Source organism: Callionymus lyra, chromosome 18, assembly GCF_982586985.1.
Source record: "Callionymus lyra chromosome 18, fCalLyr1.hap1.1, whole genome shotgun sequence".
NCBI lineage: Eukaryota > Metazoa > Chordata > Actinopteri > Syngnathiformes > Callionymidae > Callionymus > Callionymus lyra.
This window is the reverse complement of record NC_141835.1, coordinates 23200487-23217020: the sequence shown is the minus strand read 5'-3', so window position 1 is coordinate 23217020 and position 16534 is coordinate 23200487. Positions and strand designations below refer to the sequence as shown.

Here is a 16534-nt window from a genome sequence, read left to right as displayed (position 1 = left end):
TTTTGAAAGGTCGCCCACTGACAACTGGTCTGAAATCACATTACCTTCCTTTAACATTCATAGATAAATGTCTTATAAAATCTCTCAACCAGGACATTTCTTTATTAAATACACACTGCTCAGTTTTCTGGAATGTGGGACTAAGCATCTGTTTCTTGACAGATCATGTTTATTGGCCAATAAAACTTTTGCCAGTGTTTCTAAATTATTCTCATCTTTTATTGATGAGCAAAGAAATGTGTTTTCCTCATCTTTGAAAACTGCCTGGTTTTGAATTTGTCTCTCTATTTCCCACTAACAACTGGTCATTGTCTGAAATCACATTACTATAACATTCTTTTTACTTTATTTCTTTTGTAAAATCTCTCAACCAGGACTTCATTTCTTGAATTAATACCATGCTTCAACTGTGATACTGGATACACTTTTACTGTCTTGTGAACTAGCTGACATCCTCTGTTCCATTATTACAGCATTTCAAATGCTAAAATAATTATAAAATTATATTGATGAGATGAATAAATGGCCATTGTATATGTCTTTGTGGAGGTATTTGCTCTCAATTCTGCCTTTCTGGTCCACTATATTCTTCTGCCTCTTGTCAGGCTGTATTGTACGCAGTGCAGTGGTCAGGTGATCTCCAGAACAAGTTTCATGTCCTTAGTCCAGGAATCCACTCTGCAATCATCTCAGCTACTTTGCTCCCCGAATCCAAAACAAATGCATGTCGCAAACCCTGTGTGCAGAGTCTGAAGTCTCCTGAAGGAAAGTCCTGCTTGATCTCATGATAGTACTGGACAGGACACCAGTGGTCAGTGGCTCCATAGTAGAATATGAGCTATGTAGACAATAAGAATCAAGCATGAATATTAATCTACTGTATAAAAACACACACAATATTATGAAGGTTAAGCTTTAATGTGGAATAAACAACTTTTCTCACCTTGTCAATGTTTTTTTCAATGGTAGCATTGTCTCTTCCAAGAACTGTCTTCATTTCTTGACCGCCCATGTACATGGCATTAGCTTTGATGACATTACACAGAGAGAATCAGTTATCTATGTGTCCACACCTAAAACAAATAAAAAAAATTTAACTTTAAAAAAATGTTGTCTGACCTGCAAGGTCTCCACTGAGTAATCCCACTGTCGGATCAATCACATTTTGATCCAAAGAGGGAATACCTGAGAACACCAGCTTTATGAGGCAGCCTTTGAGTGCATCTGGCAGTAGGGAAAGCAGGAAAAGAGGGAGGTAGGTCAAATACCGCATCTGACACAATAAAGGGGTCATGACCTTTCCCTGAGGAGTCACAGCCATGCGTTCAATTGTAGGAAACAACTGGACAGCCTTCAAGACCTGCATGGATACAAAAACGCTGTTAAAAAATAAAAAGACAGTTTATGAAAACAGGAAATTAACTTTCAAATCTAACTCCACCTTTTTTTTTTCGAAAGGGACCATTTGAAGATTTAGAAAAAAAAAGAAGTTTTCTGACGACACATTGATTTCCTCAAAGTTGAATAACAACGAAAATTTACTACAAACTAGTTGTAAAACATTAGTATCATATCACGCTTGCCTTAAGCTGAGGATTTCTCTTCATCATCTCCAGGATGATGTAGCAGCCAATAGAGTGTCCCACCAAGACAAGCTGAGTTTCTACTGGAACCAGCTTTTTCAGAAAGGCCAACTTGTGGTGTATCTGACCACTTATCCCAAACACATCATTAGCAGAAGCCTGCTCAGCATCTGGACATGAAGAACAGGACGACACTTTGTTTATTAAATTATAACTCAGTTTTAAATTTAACACCATGACTACATTACTGTATATTCAATAACTAAGCATTAAAATGTAGTCATACACTGTGTCTAAAATTTACTTTAGTCCATCAAAGTTCACTTAATATTCAACTCAGCACATTACGTTTTGAATCTAACAGTCTAAAGTAAAGTAAAGTTTATTTATAATGATGTTTGTTTTCATTATAGGACAGTTTACCTAGAACCATGTCCATGGAATCTGGAGGCACGCAGTGACCCGCGTGACTCACAGCCCACACTGGGTGGTGGCACTCAAAAAGGTTATACAGTCTTTCCATCAAGGTTCTGTAAAAGCCCACTACACCGGGATTACCTGCAGGAGAGAGAGAGAGAGACTTTGCAAATGTTGTGTCTCACATTGAGCTGATCAGATCTGATGCCAAGTCATGCTGATCAGGTGATCACTATTTAGACCTCACCAGGAATGACCAGGAAAAGGATCTTGTGTTGGGAGTGCAAGCGTGAGGGACCACACTTGAGAACCTCTGTGAGGGCCCCACAGATGTAGACAAACTCGGTCTGAGCTGCATCTCTTCCTTCTATCACCATAGCTTTTTAGCAGTGCTGTTGAAAGAATAGAATAGAATAGAATAGAAAGGCTTTATTCATCCCCAGAGGGGAAACACACTTTCACAACAGCGCAGTTGGAAGAAATAGGTTCTGATTTGGTAATGACTGCAATAGAATTCACACTGGGAATCACACAGACTATAATAACAATAACAGTTTAACTCCTACTTTTTATGTATAATTTAATGACAAAACGTTGATGATATTAATAGGAATACACACCTCAATTGCCATTTCACTGCATAACACAATGACATATGGTGCAAAATTAAGAGAAAACATTGAATGTATTGTCTTATCTTTTTCACATGCTATTCAGTGGAAGTGACGCATGTAGAAATATGTGTAGCATTTGGAGTAAGAATGGTTTTGCAAAAGCCGAATAAGATATCGGTTTGGTATTTATGGATAATACATCATTACTATGTTCACATGTCTGTGCGTGTCCATCCACGTCAGAGAGCAAAGTACAAATGACGAATGAATGTGAGTTAATGACGATAATGATAGGAGCAACAACTCCATTCTAAGAACGGGCTCTATTATAATAATAGTGATCCTCTAATCTAGAAACAATACATTTTTTTAATGCACATCCAAGATACGTCTTTGATAATGTTAAAATATTAGAAACATTTCATTAACTTCGCAACTGACGATTTTAATTACACTATTATGAATAATACTTGAACTCCGAAGTTTAAGCATACCTGCATCAACCTTACCTTTGAAACGAAAATATAAGATGTTCAACTGTCAAGTTACAGTACAGGTTCTACAGTATCCAGGCTGCGCATGCGTGAGAGCGTCGCGCACGTGATTACGTCACTATGGTTCCGTCATAGGGACAAAACACCTTGAAAGCGGTCTGGAACTCAATCGCCAATGGTGATTTAAAACATATTAAAATGCAGTAGTGCAATAAACACGTGACTAACAACAGAACTTTTGACTTTTTTATTATTTTACACACATCGTTATTATTAAAGAAATAATAAATATAAATGGTTTGGGGATAAAATAATAATACACGCCAAAAGGTGACTTTGGTATGTAAGTAAGTAAGTAAGTCATTTATATTTGTAGAGTGCTTTACAGACCAGGGTCACAAAGCGCTTAAACAATCAAAACAATATTCAATAAAGTATATATTTTAAAGATCAAGATAAAACTGATAACACAACAGGAGTTCCAGAAAATCAAGGAAAAACCTGAACAAATAGAAACGTCTTAAGATGTTTCTTAAAGGAGTCAGTAGACTCCATCAAGCGCAAAGAGAGAGGAAAATCGTTCCAAAGCTTAGGAGCAACAGCCTGGAAGGATTTCTCTCCTCTGGTCCTGAACCGTGTGCGTGGAACCATAAGTAGATTCTGATCCACAGACCTCAGAGCCCGAGCTGGGGTGTAAGGCTGGATCAGATCAGTGATGTAACGAGGAGCCTGACCATTAATAGCTCTGAAAGTAAGAACCAGAATTTTAAAGTTGATCCTGAAAGAAACTGGAAGCCAATATATTAAGTGCAATATATTAAGCTACTTCACCAACCATTTCTTTGGTGTTTTTAAATATTTATCTATTGGATTTTTAGAATAAAAACACCAATCAATCTACACATGAAATAACATGGTTGTAGACTCAATAATGAAGTTATATTATTACAACTATACTACAATTACCGTATGCAGAAATAAACAAACATTGAATCAGTGATCTGAAATTAACTGGGTGAAAATCTAAATTTGTTTTAAACTACCAATGGATATGGCCCGAAATAGTGAATAAAAACAAAAAATAAATGAAACCAACAGTATTACCCTGATAATAAAGGATTACAAGGATTATGTAGCTGATTCAATGCACTTAATTTGAAAAAATTCCTAATCTTGCATGCATGGGAAATGATCTCAAAGTTAAGCGACAATCTGGGCGACCCTTCTTTAGTTAAGTTTCAAAAATTCGATTTTGGATTACATGCTTCTGATTGGTTGATATTGCGTTGTACCTTGCGTAGTTGGCCAAAAAGTAGTTGGCAAAAAGTACAACAGTTTATCATCAATAAAAAAATATATATATAGAGTGAATGGGTAAATATAAGCGCGAGAAATGTCAATTGTGGCGTGTGGTGTGAGAATGACAATCAAATCGTGACAGTTAGCAAAAGTATCAACTAAGATTATTATTTTATCAGTCGTGAGGACCAGAAAAGAGAGATATTTTACTCCTACATTTGGAAGGACCAAGATAATTGCAGAAGCTGAATCCTGTTTTGATCACTATTATGGCTATTATGGCACGTTCAAGGTCAGTCTGCAATTAATCTGCAATCCAGATCTGTATTTTTTCCTTTTCAGCTTTTAACAAATCCCTTCTCAAGTTACCTGTCCAAACACCTTAGAGTCACTTTTCATACCATTGTTGTTAGGGTTAATGACCTGTAAGCACTACTATGCCAAGGTTTTGAAAAAAGGTGACCTTAAGCCGACAAAAAAACAACTGTTTTTAAGAATGGGACAATTGTGTAAGTAATTTGAAGTGAATAACGCCTCCTACTGTAAAATAGTGTGTGTAATATTTATAATACTTTGTTATTAAATTCTTCTTATTAGCTTTAAGGTCTTTAAGTAGTTAGTCAGCTCCTCATTGCTCTTATAAATGTATTTCTATTTTTTATAAAAATGTATATTAAATCTTCTCTTGTTGTTTTTGTTTTTTGTATGCTGTTCAATACTGCTGTTGAATCAGCGCAATTCTTACTGACACCATCTCTGTATTACACACTGATAACTGATCTGATGGCCTATTGGAAGTATAATTCCAAATTCTGGTATACAAGCACAAATTCTTAGACACATGCTCGAGTTCTTAAATTTGTAAGTATATATTTTGAAATAGATAAATATTGCCTTTAAATATATCTATGTTTTTTACTCCAGTCACATTCTATCTCCCTTCTCTCTCCTTCAATTCTAGGAGACCTATGTCAACTTTAGCCTTAGAGTAATATCTAGGGGGGATTTTATTCAGTTGAGTGATTGGGGAAATTTCACTTTTTTATTTACTCAGCCCACACCCTCCTCTCTTGAACTTTGAGGACTCATTTTAAGTTTGAATCGGTAGGCAAGTTTTTCTCTAGTTTTATGTTTATAATTCATGTCCAGTGGATCTTTTCTGCTTCTTTCAGTAGAGCATTAATGCGGTGGTTCTTATCCCACTGGTGCAAACACATCATGCTTTACAGTGATCTGTAAAAAGACTCTCATTAGTGCCCTACATATGTTCATTTTTGATTGTTTATTTGCTCTGTAGAAACACCCACATCTATTAGCAACTGTAATACTTTTTACATTTCCATCCAATTGGTTCCATGTTTTACATGTAATTTTGCTGTCAAACAAAGGCACAATATATTTACACTCTGAAACCCTTTTAATGGCTGACTATATAGTTTAATCATCTCTATATACAGTATATAATTAATTTATTAGTGAGCAAGACTTACTTCTTGACACCTTGAACCCCCATTCATATCATCCATTTGTTATGTTGTTTAACGCTTTGTCCATGTTTCTGATGTCATTTGACATACTCTTTCTTAATCATATGAGAATGGCCCAATCGTCTGTGTACAATGCTGATTTAACGGAACCATCTAGGTTGAATACCATGTTGTTCGTCAAGACTTGGCTGATTGCACTTCCCTGAGATCTGTTGAGATATCTGCTCTTAATATTAGCTTTTTATATTTATAAAAATACAATTACCATGATTTTTTTTCCCCCAATCTGCTTCGACAAAGCACCTTCTGTTCCGAAGGCAATCGTCTGGAACTTATATTTATGCTTTTTACTGTTCTTGTGACTCGGAAGTGATCACTCTGAAAATCACATGCTTTCAAAAAATGATTGGACACAAATTTGAACTATAAGTATGACATTCCGTCTCTATTCACATTTCTTCTAGTACCCAGGTTATCATTCAGGCATACAAGTGATTGTTCTTCCAAGATTTTTTCAACTATATAACTAACTCAATCCATGGTGTTGTTCCATTATCAGCATTGCATCATATTAGTTTTGTACCCACTTCTCCTGATATTTCCTTGAATATGAATATGATTTTTGTCTGAATATTTGTATACTAACTGGTATTACTATTTACTCAATCATTATTAGAGTATGATATTCGATACTTGAATTCAATAACTTTATATTTCAACCATTGTCTTTTTTTATTCTTGCATTATTTGTTTGTTGTCTTTTGAATACATTTCATCATACAATAAAAATAGTCGATAACAATAGGAGCTTGTGTCAACCCCTGGGCGAAAAGCAGTGGGGACACCAATTCATTAACACATAAAAACACAACAGGTTATTTATTAATATTTTTGATTCAACAATCATTCCTCATCAAAGCTTATGTTTCTGAACATTGTGGGTCTAAGCGGCCACTCGCTGAAAGACCTCCACAGGAAAGGGAGCGGAATATCAACGTCCATCTTTTTGTTGGTCATCCTTATGTAGGGCTGTGCAGTTTTAGATGATATCCTCACTAGATCAATGTATTCATTCAGCCCTCCATACAAGTGTGACTGCAAAACATCAATGACCTCAAAAGTGTGATTGTTGACTTGATCCAACGTCAGCAAATCAAATATCTCCTGAATGTTTGCTTTGAAGTGATCTTTAAGCATTACCATGTTTTGTCTGGCTTCCTCAATGTCTTGTGTAGATTTCTTAATGGCTTCAGAGTAAAGATGATCAATCTGAGGGGCAATCTTTTTGTTTTTTTCATTTAGGAAGTAAATAAAGTTTTGAGTCTTTTCTTTTGCCACGCTGTTTAGTTCAGACTGACGAACTCCGATACCGTATAGAAACATGATGAATGTGTCCCTCACCTGAATATAGAAATGCCTCAGTTTCTGTAACACCTCATCTCCCCTCACCTGCACATTAGTTCCAAATATAGTGAATTGAATATTGCTGCTGTATACATGAAGTCTTTCCTTAAAGTGATTTAATCTCAACCCTGCCTGCTCGAAAATCCTCGCTAGGAAACTACGAACTTGGCGGATAATGTCCGAAACACTCATCTTCTCATTCGATCCTGGAACTGAAAATCTTACATTTTTCAGAAAGCTGGATGATCCATCAAGAAGGCTATCTATCATATTTGTGGTGTCTGTAATCAGAAAATAAAGCGACATCCCTAAATCATTTAAGGCAGCCTCCAGGTTCACGGACTCCAAGAAGTGTGAGGCTTTCCTATACCAGATCCTTGCATGCTTGTAGACAGATCTGATAAAGTTCTGAAGGCCTTCAGCTGTGATTGGACTTTCGTAAAAAGTGCCCTCAATAGAACGGAGTATGGCTCTTTTTATCTTCATGCCACCTTGCTTAACATCAAAGCCAAAGTGAGCCACATGGTACTTGTTAATGCAGTCTAGGATAGCATCGGTAGCAGCAGGAACTCTGTCTTTCATGCCTTCTATCAGATTATGGAGAACATCCAGATCCCAGGCAGTGTTAAGAACAAGCCTCTGGGGATCTCTTAGGTTGGCTTTGATGGTGAAAGCATCAGCATCCTTCTCCGGAGACAACTGATGGAAGAGAGAATAAAAAAAAAACATGAAGACAGTTGTTCCATAAATAAAGTGAATAGTGTCTTACCAGATACCGGCCAAACAGTTTTCCATAAATTTGTTTTGGAGATCTTTTTTGAAAGAGCATACCAAGAAACCCAGAGGATGGCGATGATAGAGAAGTGATGATTCCATCTTTCCGTGAAGCAAAGCGGAAGCTCACATCCGTAAATGTCGGACTAGTAATGTCAACATTGAGTGTGTGATAAGAGGACCTGCAAATAATGCAATATCAGATTTGATAGAAAAAAATCATAACATAAAAATATTATAGAGAAATATAAATACTTCGAATCAGGAATAGTTTGTCGTTTGAATCTGAAAAAATACAAAAAACACATGCTTTAAAAAACCTGACTTCATAAAAATACTGCATAACATTAATTTGTCTTTCTGGGGTATTTGTAAGCTCTGCAACTAGGCGGTCCATTCTTAACCATCAAGTTAGTTAGTATATTTTACTTCAATGGCCAAAGGTAGATCTTTCTGAGCTGCTGACATACTTGCAAAAAAATACACACTTCCTTATTTCAGAATGTGATGTTGTCATGCAAGACCAAGAAGAAAACAAGAATATGTCAATTCCAAGGTTACCTTAAATTTTGCGCAAAAACATGCTGCCAGTCCATATTGACATCACTGTGCACAAGCCTACACTTGTCGTGTAGACTGAAAACTCCACCATTATAACTCAGTGTGGAAGAGCCTTAATGCCAAATGAAGAAAAGTTAGAAACATGTTCTTAGTTGAATAATTCAACAAATATATGTTTTATTCCTACCAGAAAGATCCGAGTCCAAGAATGTCATGGTCGAAGAAGAGGTCAAATTCAACAGAGTCACCAGACTGGAGCCTTTATTTTCCACCTGGGCTGTTGTTGACAAGTTGTAAATCGAGGATGAAATCTTCATACTGGCGATGAGTCCTCCAAAATTTGGAATAAATATACTTGAAGGTATATGTAGAGTGATTTCAGGAATTTGGATTTTCCGCTTTTGAATCACTATATTTGGAGGTTCAACAGTGTTCCCAGCAATATTGATTGACTTTGGGAAGGTGACAGAGTCCACAGAGATTTCATATTGTGGGATCCGAAGCGAAATGAAGGGCATTTTCCCCTGAAAATACTCAGTTTCTACCAGTAAACTGGGCAACGAAATTGATGGCAAGCCGGGAAGTTTCATTTCAAATGAGGCAGTGGTGATTTGATATGGGATGGTAATGTTTTTTGGATCAAAAGTAAAGGTTTCTACATGTAAGTCTGTAAATGGGACTGTGAATGCTGGAACTGACATTGAGGGTGGAAGAGTTATATGACCTTTTCCATCAGATATCTTGCTTTTGTGGGGGAGAATTTCTCTTATCCAAGAAGGAATTGGAATGCTGATCCCTAGGTGGTTAAGCATTATACCATTCTCCAAAAAAAACAACGGCAGGCTAAACTCTTTTCTATCCAATGACTTAGTATATACAAAACTTGCCGATATGTTCACAGCCTGTGTGTTTTTTATATCGGTGATGTCACCTAACTTCAAAACATCCCATAATCTGCTCCTGTACACTGGAAGAGCTGTTGTCTTCAGGAAAGCTACATTACCTTCCACAGCGGAATTAAGGTCCAGACGTATCTCAGATTCTTGATTAGACAGGTGAAAAACACTTGCATGGATGAGCGACCATAGCTCTTCCTGGCTGCTTAAGAACAGGGACTGTTTATCCTCGCTGATGACCAAGTCCATATTCAGAAATAAAGCATTGTTGGCACCTCTATATGGCTGATTTGCCTCAACGTTGATTTGGCTTTTAATGCTGCCTAAAGGAACAAAATTAAATTCTCCTTTGATGCTGTTTTTCCCATTTGTGTCAAGAATACCAACATTGTTGTTGCTAGTGTAGTCCAATTTTGCAAAGATGCGCCTCAAGGAAAGTTCAAGAGCAACATCCTGAATCATATCTAAGTGAAATATATTGCTGTTGGCGCTACGTTGGTGCCTATTATGTCTGTCAATATTTGAGTTAATTGCAGTGGAAAGTGTTGACCTCAGGCCGTTTGCATCAAATAATAAATGAGCTTCGTTTTTCAAATCTCCTGAAAAATTTGTATCGTCAAGAAAAATGATGTCAGAGTTCCCTTGGAATGCCGTCCTCAGAGACACATTGGAGAAGAGGTCCTCTAGTGTCCAATTGACATCCAAGTTCCCACTCCCAACAGTTTCAATCAGAGGAATGTTAAAAGTGTATTTAATTATTTTCTTGGAAGCAATGTTTGTTTGTTTTTTGCTAGTCCCAGAAAATTCTTGATCAACTTCCACCTTGATACTTGGCAGGTTTATTTGAGCTTTGTTAGTCACAATAGCTTCCAGAGTATGTTTGTTGAGGATTAAGGAAAAAAAATGAATTCCTTTAACATGTTGATGTTCCACAGTCATCTGAGAAGCCAGTTTAAGTCCTCTATTCAGAGTAAAGCTGGTGGTTCCGTCCATTCTGCCATTAAGAACCTTAAAGACAGACACTGCCCATGCACCGAAGCGTGCTTCATAGGCTGACTGATTCTGGAGGGCAATATTGGCCCCGAAATTGATTATGCTCGATTTAAAAGAAAAATCACCAGTCATATTTCCAAGCACTGGAATCTTAATGCTGTTTTCAGTGTCAAGAAGTCTTAAATTGGGGAACGTTATTTGACTGAGGGTTTCTGGAACATAGACAGCAGGGAACTGCAGTAATGGCAGCACAAGGGTATATGAGGGCACAGAGAATCCCAGTGCTGGGGCATTGAAGGCAGGCGTGCTCAATTCTTTTGGGATAATGAAGCTGAAAGCAGGCATCTCTGCACTAAAAGATGAAACCTCAATATTAAATAAGGGGATTTTATATCCAGGAATGGTGATGGTCAGAGGTGGGTGGCTTGACATGTTGATTTTGTGTTTGTTATATTGTAATTTTGCGTGCTGGTATGATTCTCTGAGTGCAGAGACTGCTCTGTCTCTGAACACTTCAAATCCATCTTTGAACATATCAGCATTATCTCGAAGGGCACTATAGATTGTTTCCAGCGGTAGTTTTAAACTGTGCATTTCTGAGTTTTTGTTGTAAAGAATCTTTACAGACATGTTAAATGACTGTTGAGGACTGTCCAGTAAGCCTTTCAATCCAGCATCTTCCCAAAGAGAAAGTTCTCTCACACCTTGGATTTTTACTCCCACATAAGGCACCGTTATTTCTGGGATTGTAATAGGAACAGTCAGAAAATCCAAGTTAGCCTCTCCATTTGCTAACGTATGGATTGAGGTTTCAATCGGATTGTTTTCTGCTTTGATGTTGTGTCTGTACTTGTACTGGTTGAACCTTGCCAAGGTGGCCCCGCTTAAGCTTTGTTTTTCACAGTTCAGCATGATGGCACAGTCGCTCTGTAGATCTATCTTAGCTGACAACCTCAAAGGGAAATGAGCCTTAACGTTAACATTGTTTGTAACATCAAGATTAATCTCAAATGGTTTAGCAATGAAATCGAGTGAGTTCGACATTGATCCACTGACAACCCCAATGAGCTCTGCTTTATGATTGGCCGTAAATGCAACTTTCAAGTCTTCAAGACGAGCCTGTCCAATGACATCAGTAACACTCTTCTTGACAAATGGAAGTTCCATCTCACTGTGTGCTTCTACATTCATGTGGCTCAAGAAAACTGATTCTGCCATGAAAGTCTGTTTGGATATCATAGACCCTGAGTTAGTTTCTCCCTGGAAAGTCAACGTGGCAGTTCTATAATTGAGGTTACATCTGACATTGCTCCTGTGTGTACCTTCATCAAACTGCCCCTGGATGGCCATCTTGCCATTGCCTGTTGTCTCCCCATTTAAAGATATTGTGTCAGATTCCAGTTTGACTTGAACCTTCTGTTCAACTGAAACCAGGTTGAATGTGTCAATCAGTGAGATTTCGACATTGTGATTATAGACAGTGTTCATTGTAGCTGAGATTCCATGTTTTATTGAAAAGGCAATGGTGTTCACTACCTCAGCTTTGTAAATTGGAGTTGTAACATTTGTAATTGTTTTTGCAGATGCATCAGCTGAGGACTCCATCAACATGAGAGAAGCTGTGTGATCCATGGAGAAGAAAGGATGCAAGACCTTAACATTCTCTGTAAATTGAAGATTCTTCATTCTGGGAGCCTCCAACTGGGCTGAGGCTTCTAAAGCATGTGTAAGAGGGATAAATAAGGATTTAGATTCAGACATGACAAAAGCTGTAAATTTAGGATGGCTTGCCAAGGAAGTAGAATTTTCAATTTTCAATGACGTGAAAAGAGTGTACACGGGTGAGTTAACGGTAAACTCACCGCGAAAACTGCCAAAAACATGAACGCAGATGTCACTGGGTATCTCAGGGAATTCGAATTCTGGTATAGTTAGCGTTGTCATATTAAAGTTCTCCATCTTTAATTTTGGTATGACTGGTGCTAAAAGCTTTAGTTCTCTTATATCTGGGACTGTGAAATCTGGCAGGTCTAACAGGTAGAGCACTTTTAGATCACCAAGAATGTCCTCAGGGTCAAAAGTTGGCATCTCAAACCCTCTGATCTGGTCGATAAACAATATTATTTTAGCTTGGATTTCCTTCAAGGATATTGAGAAGGCCGGGATAGTATACGAGCCAAGAACAGTGAACTCATGTATGGTGAATGCAGTAGGGATGTTAATCTCAGATAATTTATTCAGATTTATGGAGAACCCTGAAATTGTAAGGTCAGTGAGAGGGATTGTTAGCCTAGGGATTTGAATTTCAGCCTGTTTCAGTGCATTTATCAAGTCCTGTATCACCTGTTGAAACTCGGTAAAGACATTGTTGTTAACCTTTTTGCTGATTTCTTCCATCAGTGAGTTAATGTCTGTAGAAACGGAGGTCATGATGTTTCTGTAGGATTCACTGATTCTGCGAAGGTGTATGTAAATTTCCTTTCTAATATCCATGTTAAGTATTCTCTCCCTGGCATCCTGGAGAATATCCTGAATTTTCAACTTAATGTCATTGAAAATTGTTTTGTCAATCACATGTTTCAGGTTCTTCAGGACATCAGATAACTTTGTTTGTTTGAGTTTGTCTATGTATTTGTAAATGGCACTCTTGACCTCTCCTAAAAAGTCAAGGACTGCCTTGATCTTTTTCTCAATTTGATGGGCTTCAATCTGTTTGTTCAAATGATCAGTCAATTCCGCAATATTTTGGTTTATCTTGTCAACAAATATTTCATAATCAAACTCTCTAATGGACTTCACCAACAAATTTAAATAGATGTTGAGCTTTTTAACGGTTTTTTTGAAGTCGACCTCTTTTAGTTGGCTTCTAACTCTTTGAAGTGATTGAACAATTGTATCGTAAAACTGTTCTAAATGTATCGAGTTCAGGGCATCCACCAATAGTTGCGCCGAGTCTTCAATTTTAAAATCATAGATCAGTATCACAATTTTATCTAATATATCATTGAGTTTCTCGTCAAGGTTGTATTTCCTCAACAAATCTCGGACATAGAAATATACAACATTCAATTTGTCTGGAATTTCGTATTCATCTATCCAGTTCACAACAACGTCTCTCATAGATTCAATCACACTTGCAATCTTCAATGCCGGGATTTGAAAGGAAAATTGCTCCATAAAGGTGGCAAGATCAGTTGAAACAACATAATTCTTGACATTGCTGAATAATTTGTTGATATTAAAGTTTATTATAGACTGTTTCATATCAGCTATGTTTTGGGAAATGAAGTCAAGAATTCCGTATTTTGAATTAAGGTCTTGCAGCCATGCAGTGACACCCTCAGGAGGTTTTTTTGAAATGACAACTCTTATAATGTCTTCCAGTGCATTAAGTCCTTTAAGAAGAGTTTTCTTGACATGATAGTTCTCGTTGAATGCTTTCAATTGATTTCTAACATTTGTAATGACATATGATATTTTTTCATCAAGATGTTCTTTTGTCACAAAGTCCCTAAGAGTTAGCACAAGATCTCTTAATTTAGCAGAAATGTCTAACACGGTTGATTCTAAATTCTCTCTTAGCTTGTCCAAAGTATACTCCAGGTCATCCATGGATATAGAAAATCTGTACATCAAAAAGTCAATTTGTTTTTTAACCTTATTTATCCTGTCTTGCAGTTTAAGATCCTTCATGAAGTTACTGACTCGTGTTGGCAGCTTGTCTAAATTGGCTCTGAAGTCACGGATGAACTCATCAATTTTTAAATTGTTTAAAAGATGTTGGAATCCTTCTATGGTTTGGATCATGCCAGTTTTAATATGCTTAAAAAAAAAAGGTAAACTTTTCATAAAAGGAATCTGGATGATGTGACACTTGCTGTTTTTGTCGTACTTAAGTAAACCAGACAGGCTGAACTCTTGTGGTTCTGTTCTGCTAAATAGATCCGTCAGTGCCGCTCCTGACCACTGCAACTCAATCTTCTCTGGGTTATTGAAGGCGGTCAAGTCTTGGTTGTAATTGTGGTTGTTAAGTTTAGATTGTACTTTCCAGGTGAAGGCTTGGTCCAGTGGTGATACATGTCCGTGAAGTTTGTTTTCTAAAAGAGTGGCTGAGGTTCCTTGTGGAAGCTGGTGGGAGGTTGATATTCTGGTGTCATGTAAGTAAGCAAGTGCAAGAGGCTCAGCCTTCAGCAATAACCTGCTGTTCAGTTGGCCATTGTGCCGTCCATGAAGATTTACTTCGCCCTCACCATTGATGAGGGCGTCAACGGTCAGACTGAAAGGTTTTGCCATGGCCCGGATGCTGGTGTCAAAACGTGCAGGCTTTGAATTTATATTTGCTTCACAATTTGATTTTAAGGCTAATCCCGAAATTTCAAGTTCACATGTTTGACTCAGGTGAGAATCAGCTGTGGCTCCAAATGTGTTGCTTCTCACAGCAGCTTCCAAGTGGTCATAGTCAATGTCAAAGCTATGTTTGAAAGTGTATTCATCTCCGTAAACTCCATCCACGCTTCCACCAACTTTCATCTTCACAGGTTCAACCTTCATATAACCTTTGTTGCTGAAGGTGGCATCATAGAGTTTCAGTTCATTTGTGCCGTCCACTTTCAAAACAAAAGGCTCAACATCCACCTTGGCGTCATGTTTGTAGTAGACATTATCACAGAAGAAGTTGTCTGTTTTGGACTGGAGGGTGAGAGTCCATTGAGTGTATTCAAGAGTGTGGCTGGTCTCAGTTTTTATCTGCCCAGCAGTGCCCATGTTGTTTGCACTCAAGAACAATCCCACTTTGTTAAGTTGAAGTTTCATGTTGTTTCTGGTGCTGGCATCATGAACATTTCCGTCGAGACGTGCATGCATGGAGGCTTCTGATGGTGAGATGTTGCCCTCTATGTTCAGCTCACATGTGTTTTCCTCAGCTGTCAGTGTAGTCTTACAGGACAACGATGTGCCATGTCTTCTCATTTCTCCATTAAAAATGTTTTCCAGTGTCAGCGAGCTGGATTGAATGTTGTTACTTCCACTTGTTGTCAGACCATTTCTATTGAGAATAATTAATGCTTTGTGTAGTGCACGGCCCGAGTCACTGACGAGCGAGCCTTCTGAGTGCAGTTCAAGTCCTGAGGAGTCCAGAGACCCGACTATCATAGAGTGTCCATTAGAGGATTCATCCCCTGCTTGTAACTCGATGCGGAGAAGAGCCATTTGTTTGGAAAATCCAAGCTCAGCCTTGTTATGCAGCACCTTGTCCAGAGCTTTTGCTACAGTTTTACATTTTAATGTCAACTGAGAATCTTTATAGCCAAGTTCTGCTTCATGACTCAACATGTCATCCTTTGTATTGGTTTTAGAGATGATATTTAAAGCTGACATAGCATATGCTCCATTAATCTTGTTGTTAATTTGAACTAGTGGTGATGTAAACTGCAGTGTGGACTCTCCTGTGCCTTCTCTTTCTAGTGGATGCATGATGTAGTTATGGTTGTATACAGTGTTGGCTTGCAACGGACCAATTTTCAATGTCCCATCTATGGTGCCGTCTCCAGATATTTCCAGTAAATTAAAATCACTGGTCATTGTTGACTTAGCAGAGTAGAGCAGAGATGCATGGAGGCCAATGGGGGGACTGGAGGCTTGTAAAATGTAGTTTGCTCTGGCTCTGGTCTTGTCTGTTGAGGCAACACTTTCTGTTGCACTGAAGCTCAGGTCGATAAGACTGTGGCTAAAAAGGGCATTTGCACCGTACCTGATGTTGTTTTCTTTCCCTGAAAGCATGCTAGTACCTGTAGAGGGACACAGGTTAGATATTTGTATTTATACAGACATTAACATGTAAATGATGTACATTAACATGTACACTTGGTCTATGAAATCTTAAACAAATATCTAGAGTACTACAAAGTAACAACAAAATGAAATATGTATGAATGAATTGTATTTCACGCTTTATAATGCACATTAATTCAGGTTATGAGGACGAAAAAGCGCAAATTAAAAAGCATTGTGAGG

At 37.8% G+C, this 16534-nt stretch overlaps 2 protein-coding genes across 3 annotated transcripts in view; both read right to left on the bottom strand.

Moving 5' to 3' along the window:
- Window positions 1–329: 329 nt before the first annotated feature.
- ldah (lipid droplet associated hydrolase) lies at window positions 330–3194 on the bottom strand. Of its 2 annotated transcripts, none has more exons than XM_087780341.1 (7): window positions 3124–3194; window positions 2248–2392; window positions 2007–2141; window positions 1584–1753; window positions 1120–1360; window positions 944–1026; window positions 330–838 (listed from the first exon to the last, which is right to left on the bottom strand). In XM_087780341.1, the coding sequence occupies exons 2-7, from the start codon at window positions 2375–2377 to the stop codon at window positions 653–655; spliced, it is 945 nt and encodes a 314-aa protein (XP_087636467.1). In that variant the 5' UTR covers window positions 2378–2392; window positions 3124–3194; the 3' UTR covers window positions 330–652. The 2 variants fall into 2 exon arrangements, with proteins under 2 accessions (XP_087636467.1, XP_087636468.1); XM_087780342.1 differs by having other exon boundaries at window positions 3109–3182.
- A 3548-nt stretch (window positions 3195–6742) lies between these two features.
- Window positions 6743–16534, bottom strand: part of apoba (apolipoprotein Ba) — a 28538-nt gene continuing 18746 nt past the window's right edge. The window contains 5 exon segments of the mRNA XM_087780074.1: window positions 6743–7997; window positions 8068–8254; window positions 8328–8357; window positions 8634–8745; window positions 8821–16308. Coding sequence (XP_087636200.1) covers window positions 6798–7997; window positions 8068–8254; window positions 8328–8357; window positions 8634–8745; window positions 8821–16308 — 9017 coding nt within the window. The 3' untranslated portion in view covers window positions 6743–6797.

Coding starts and splice junctions, on each gene's coding strand:
- ldah (XM_087780341.1), bottom strand. CDS start 2,377: ATGGTGATAGAAGGAAGAGATGCAGCTCAGACCGAGTTTGTCTACATC. Junction 2,142..2,247: donor CCTTTTCCTGGTCATTCCTG/GTGAGGTCTAAA, acceptor TCTCTCCTGCAG/GTAATCCCGGTGTAGTGGGC. Junction 1,361..1,583: donor AGAGAAATCCTCAGCTTAAG/GCAAGCGTGATA, acceptor GTATCCATGCAG/GTCTTGAAGGCTGTCCAGTT.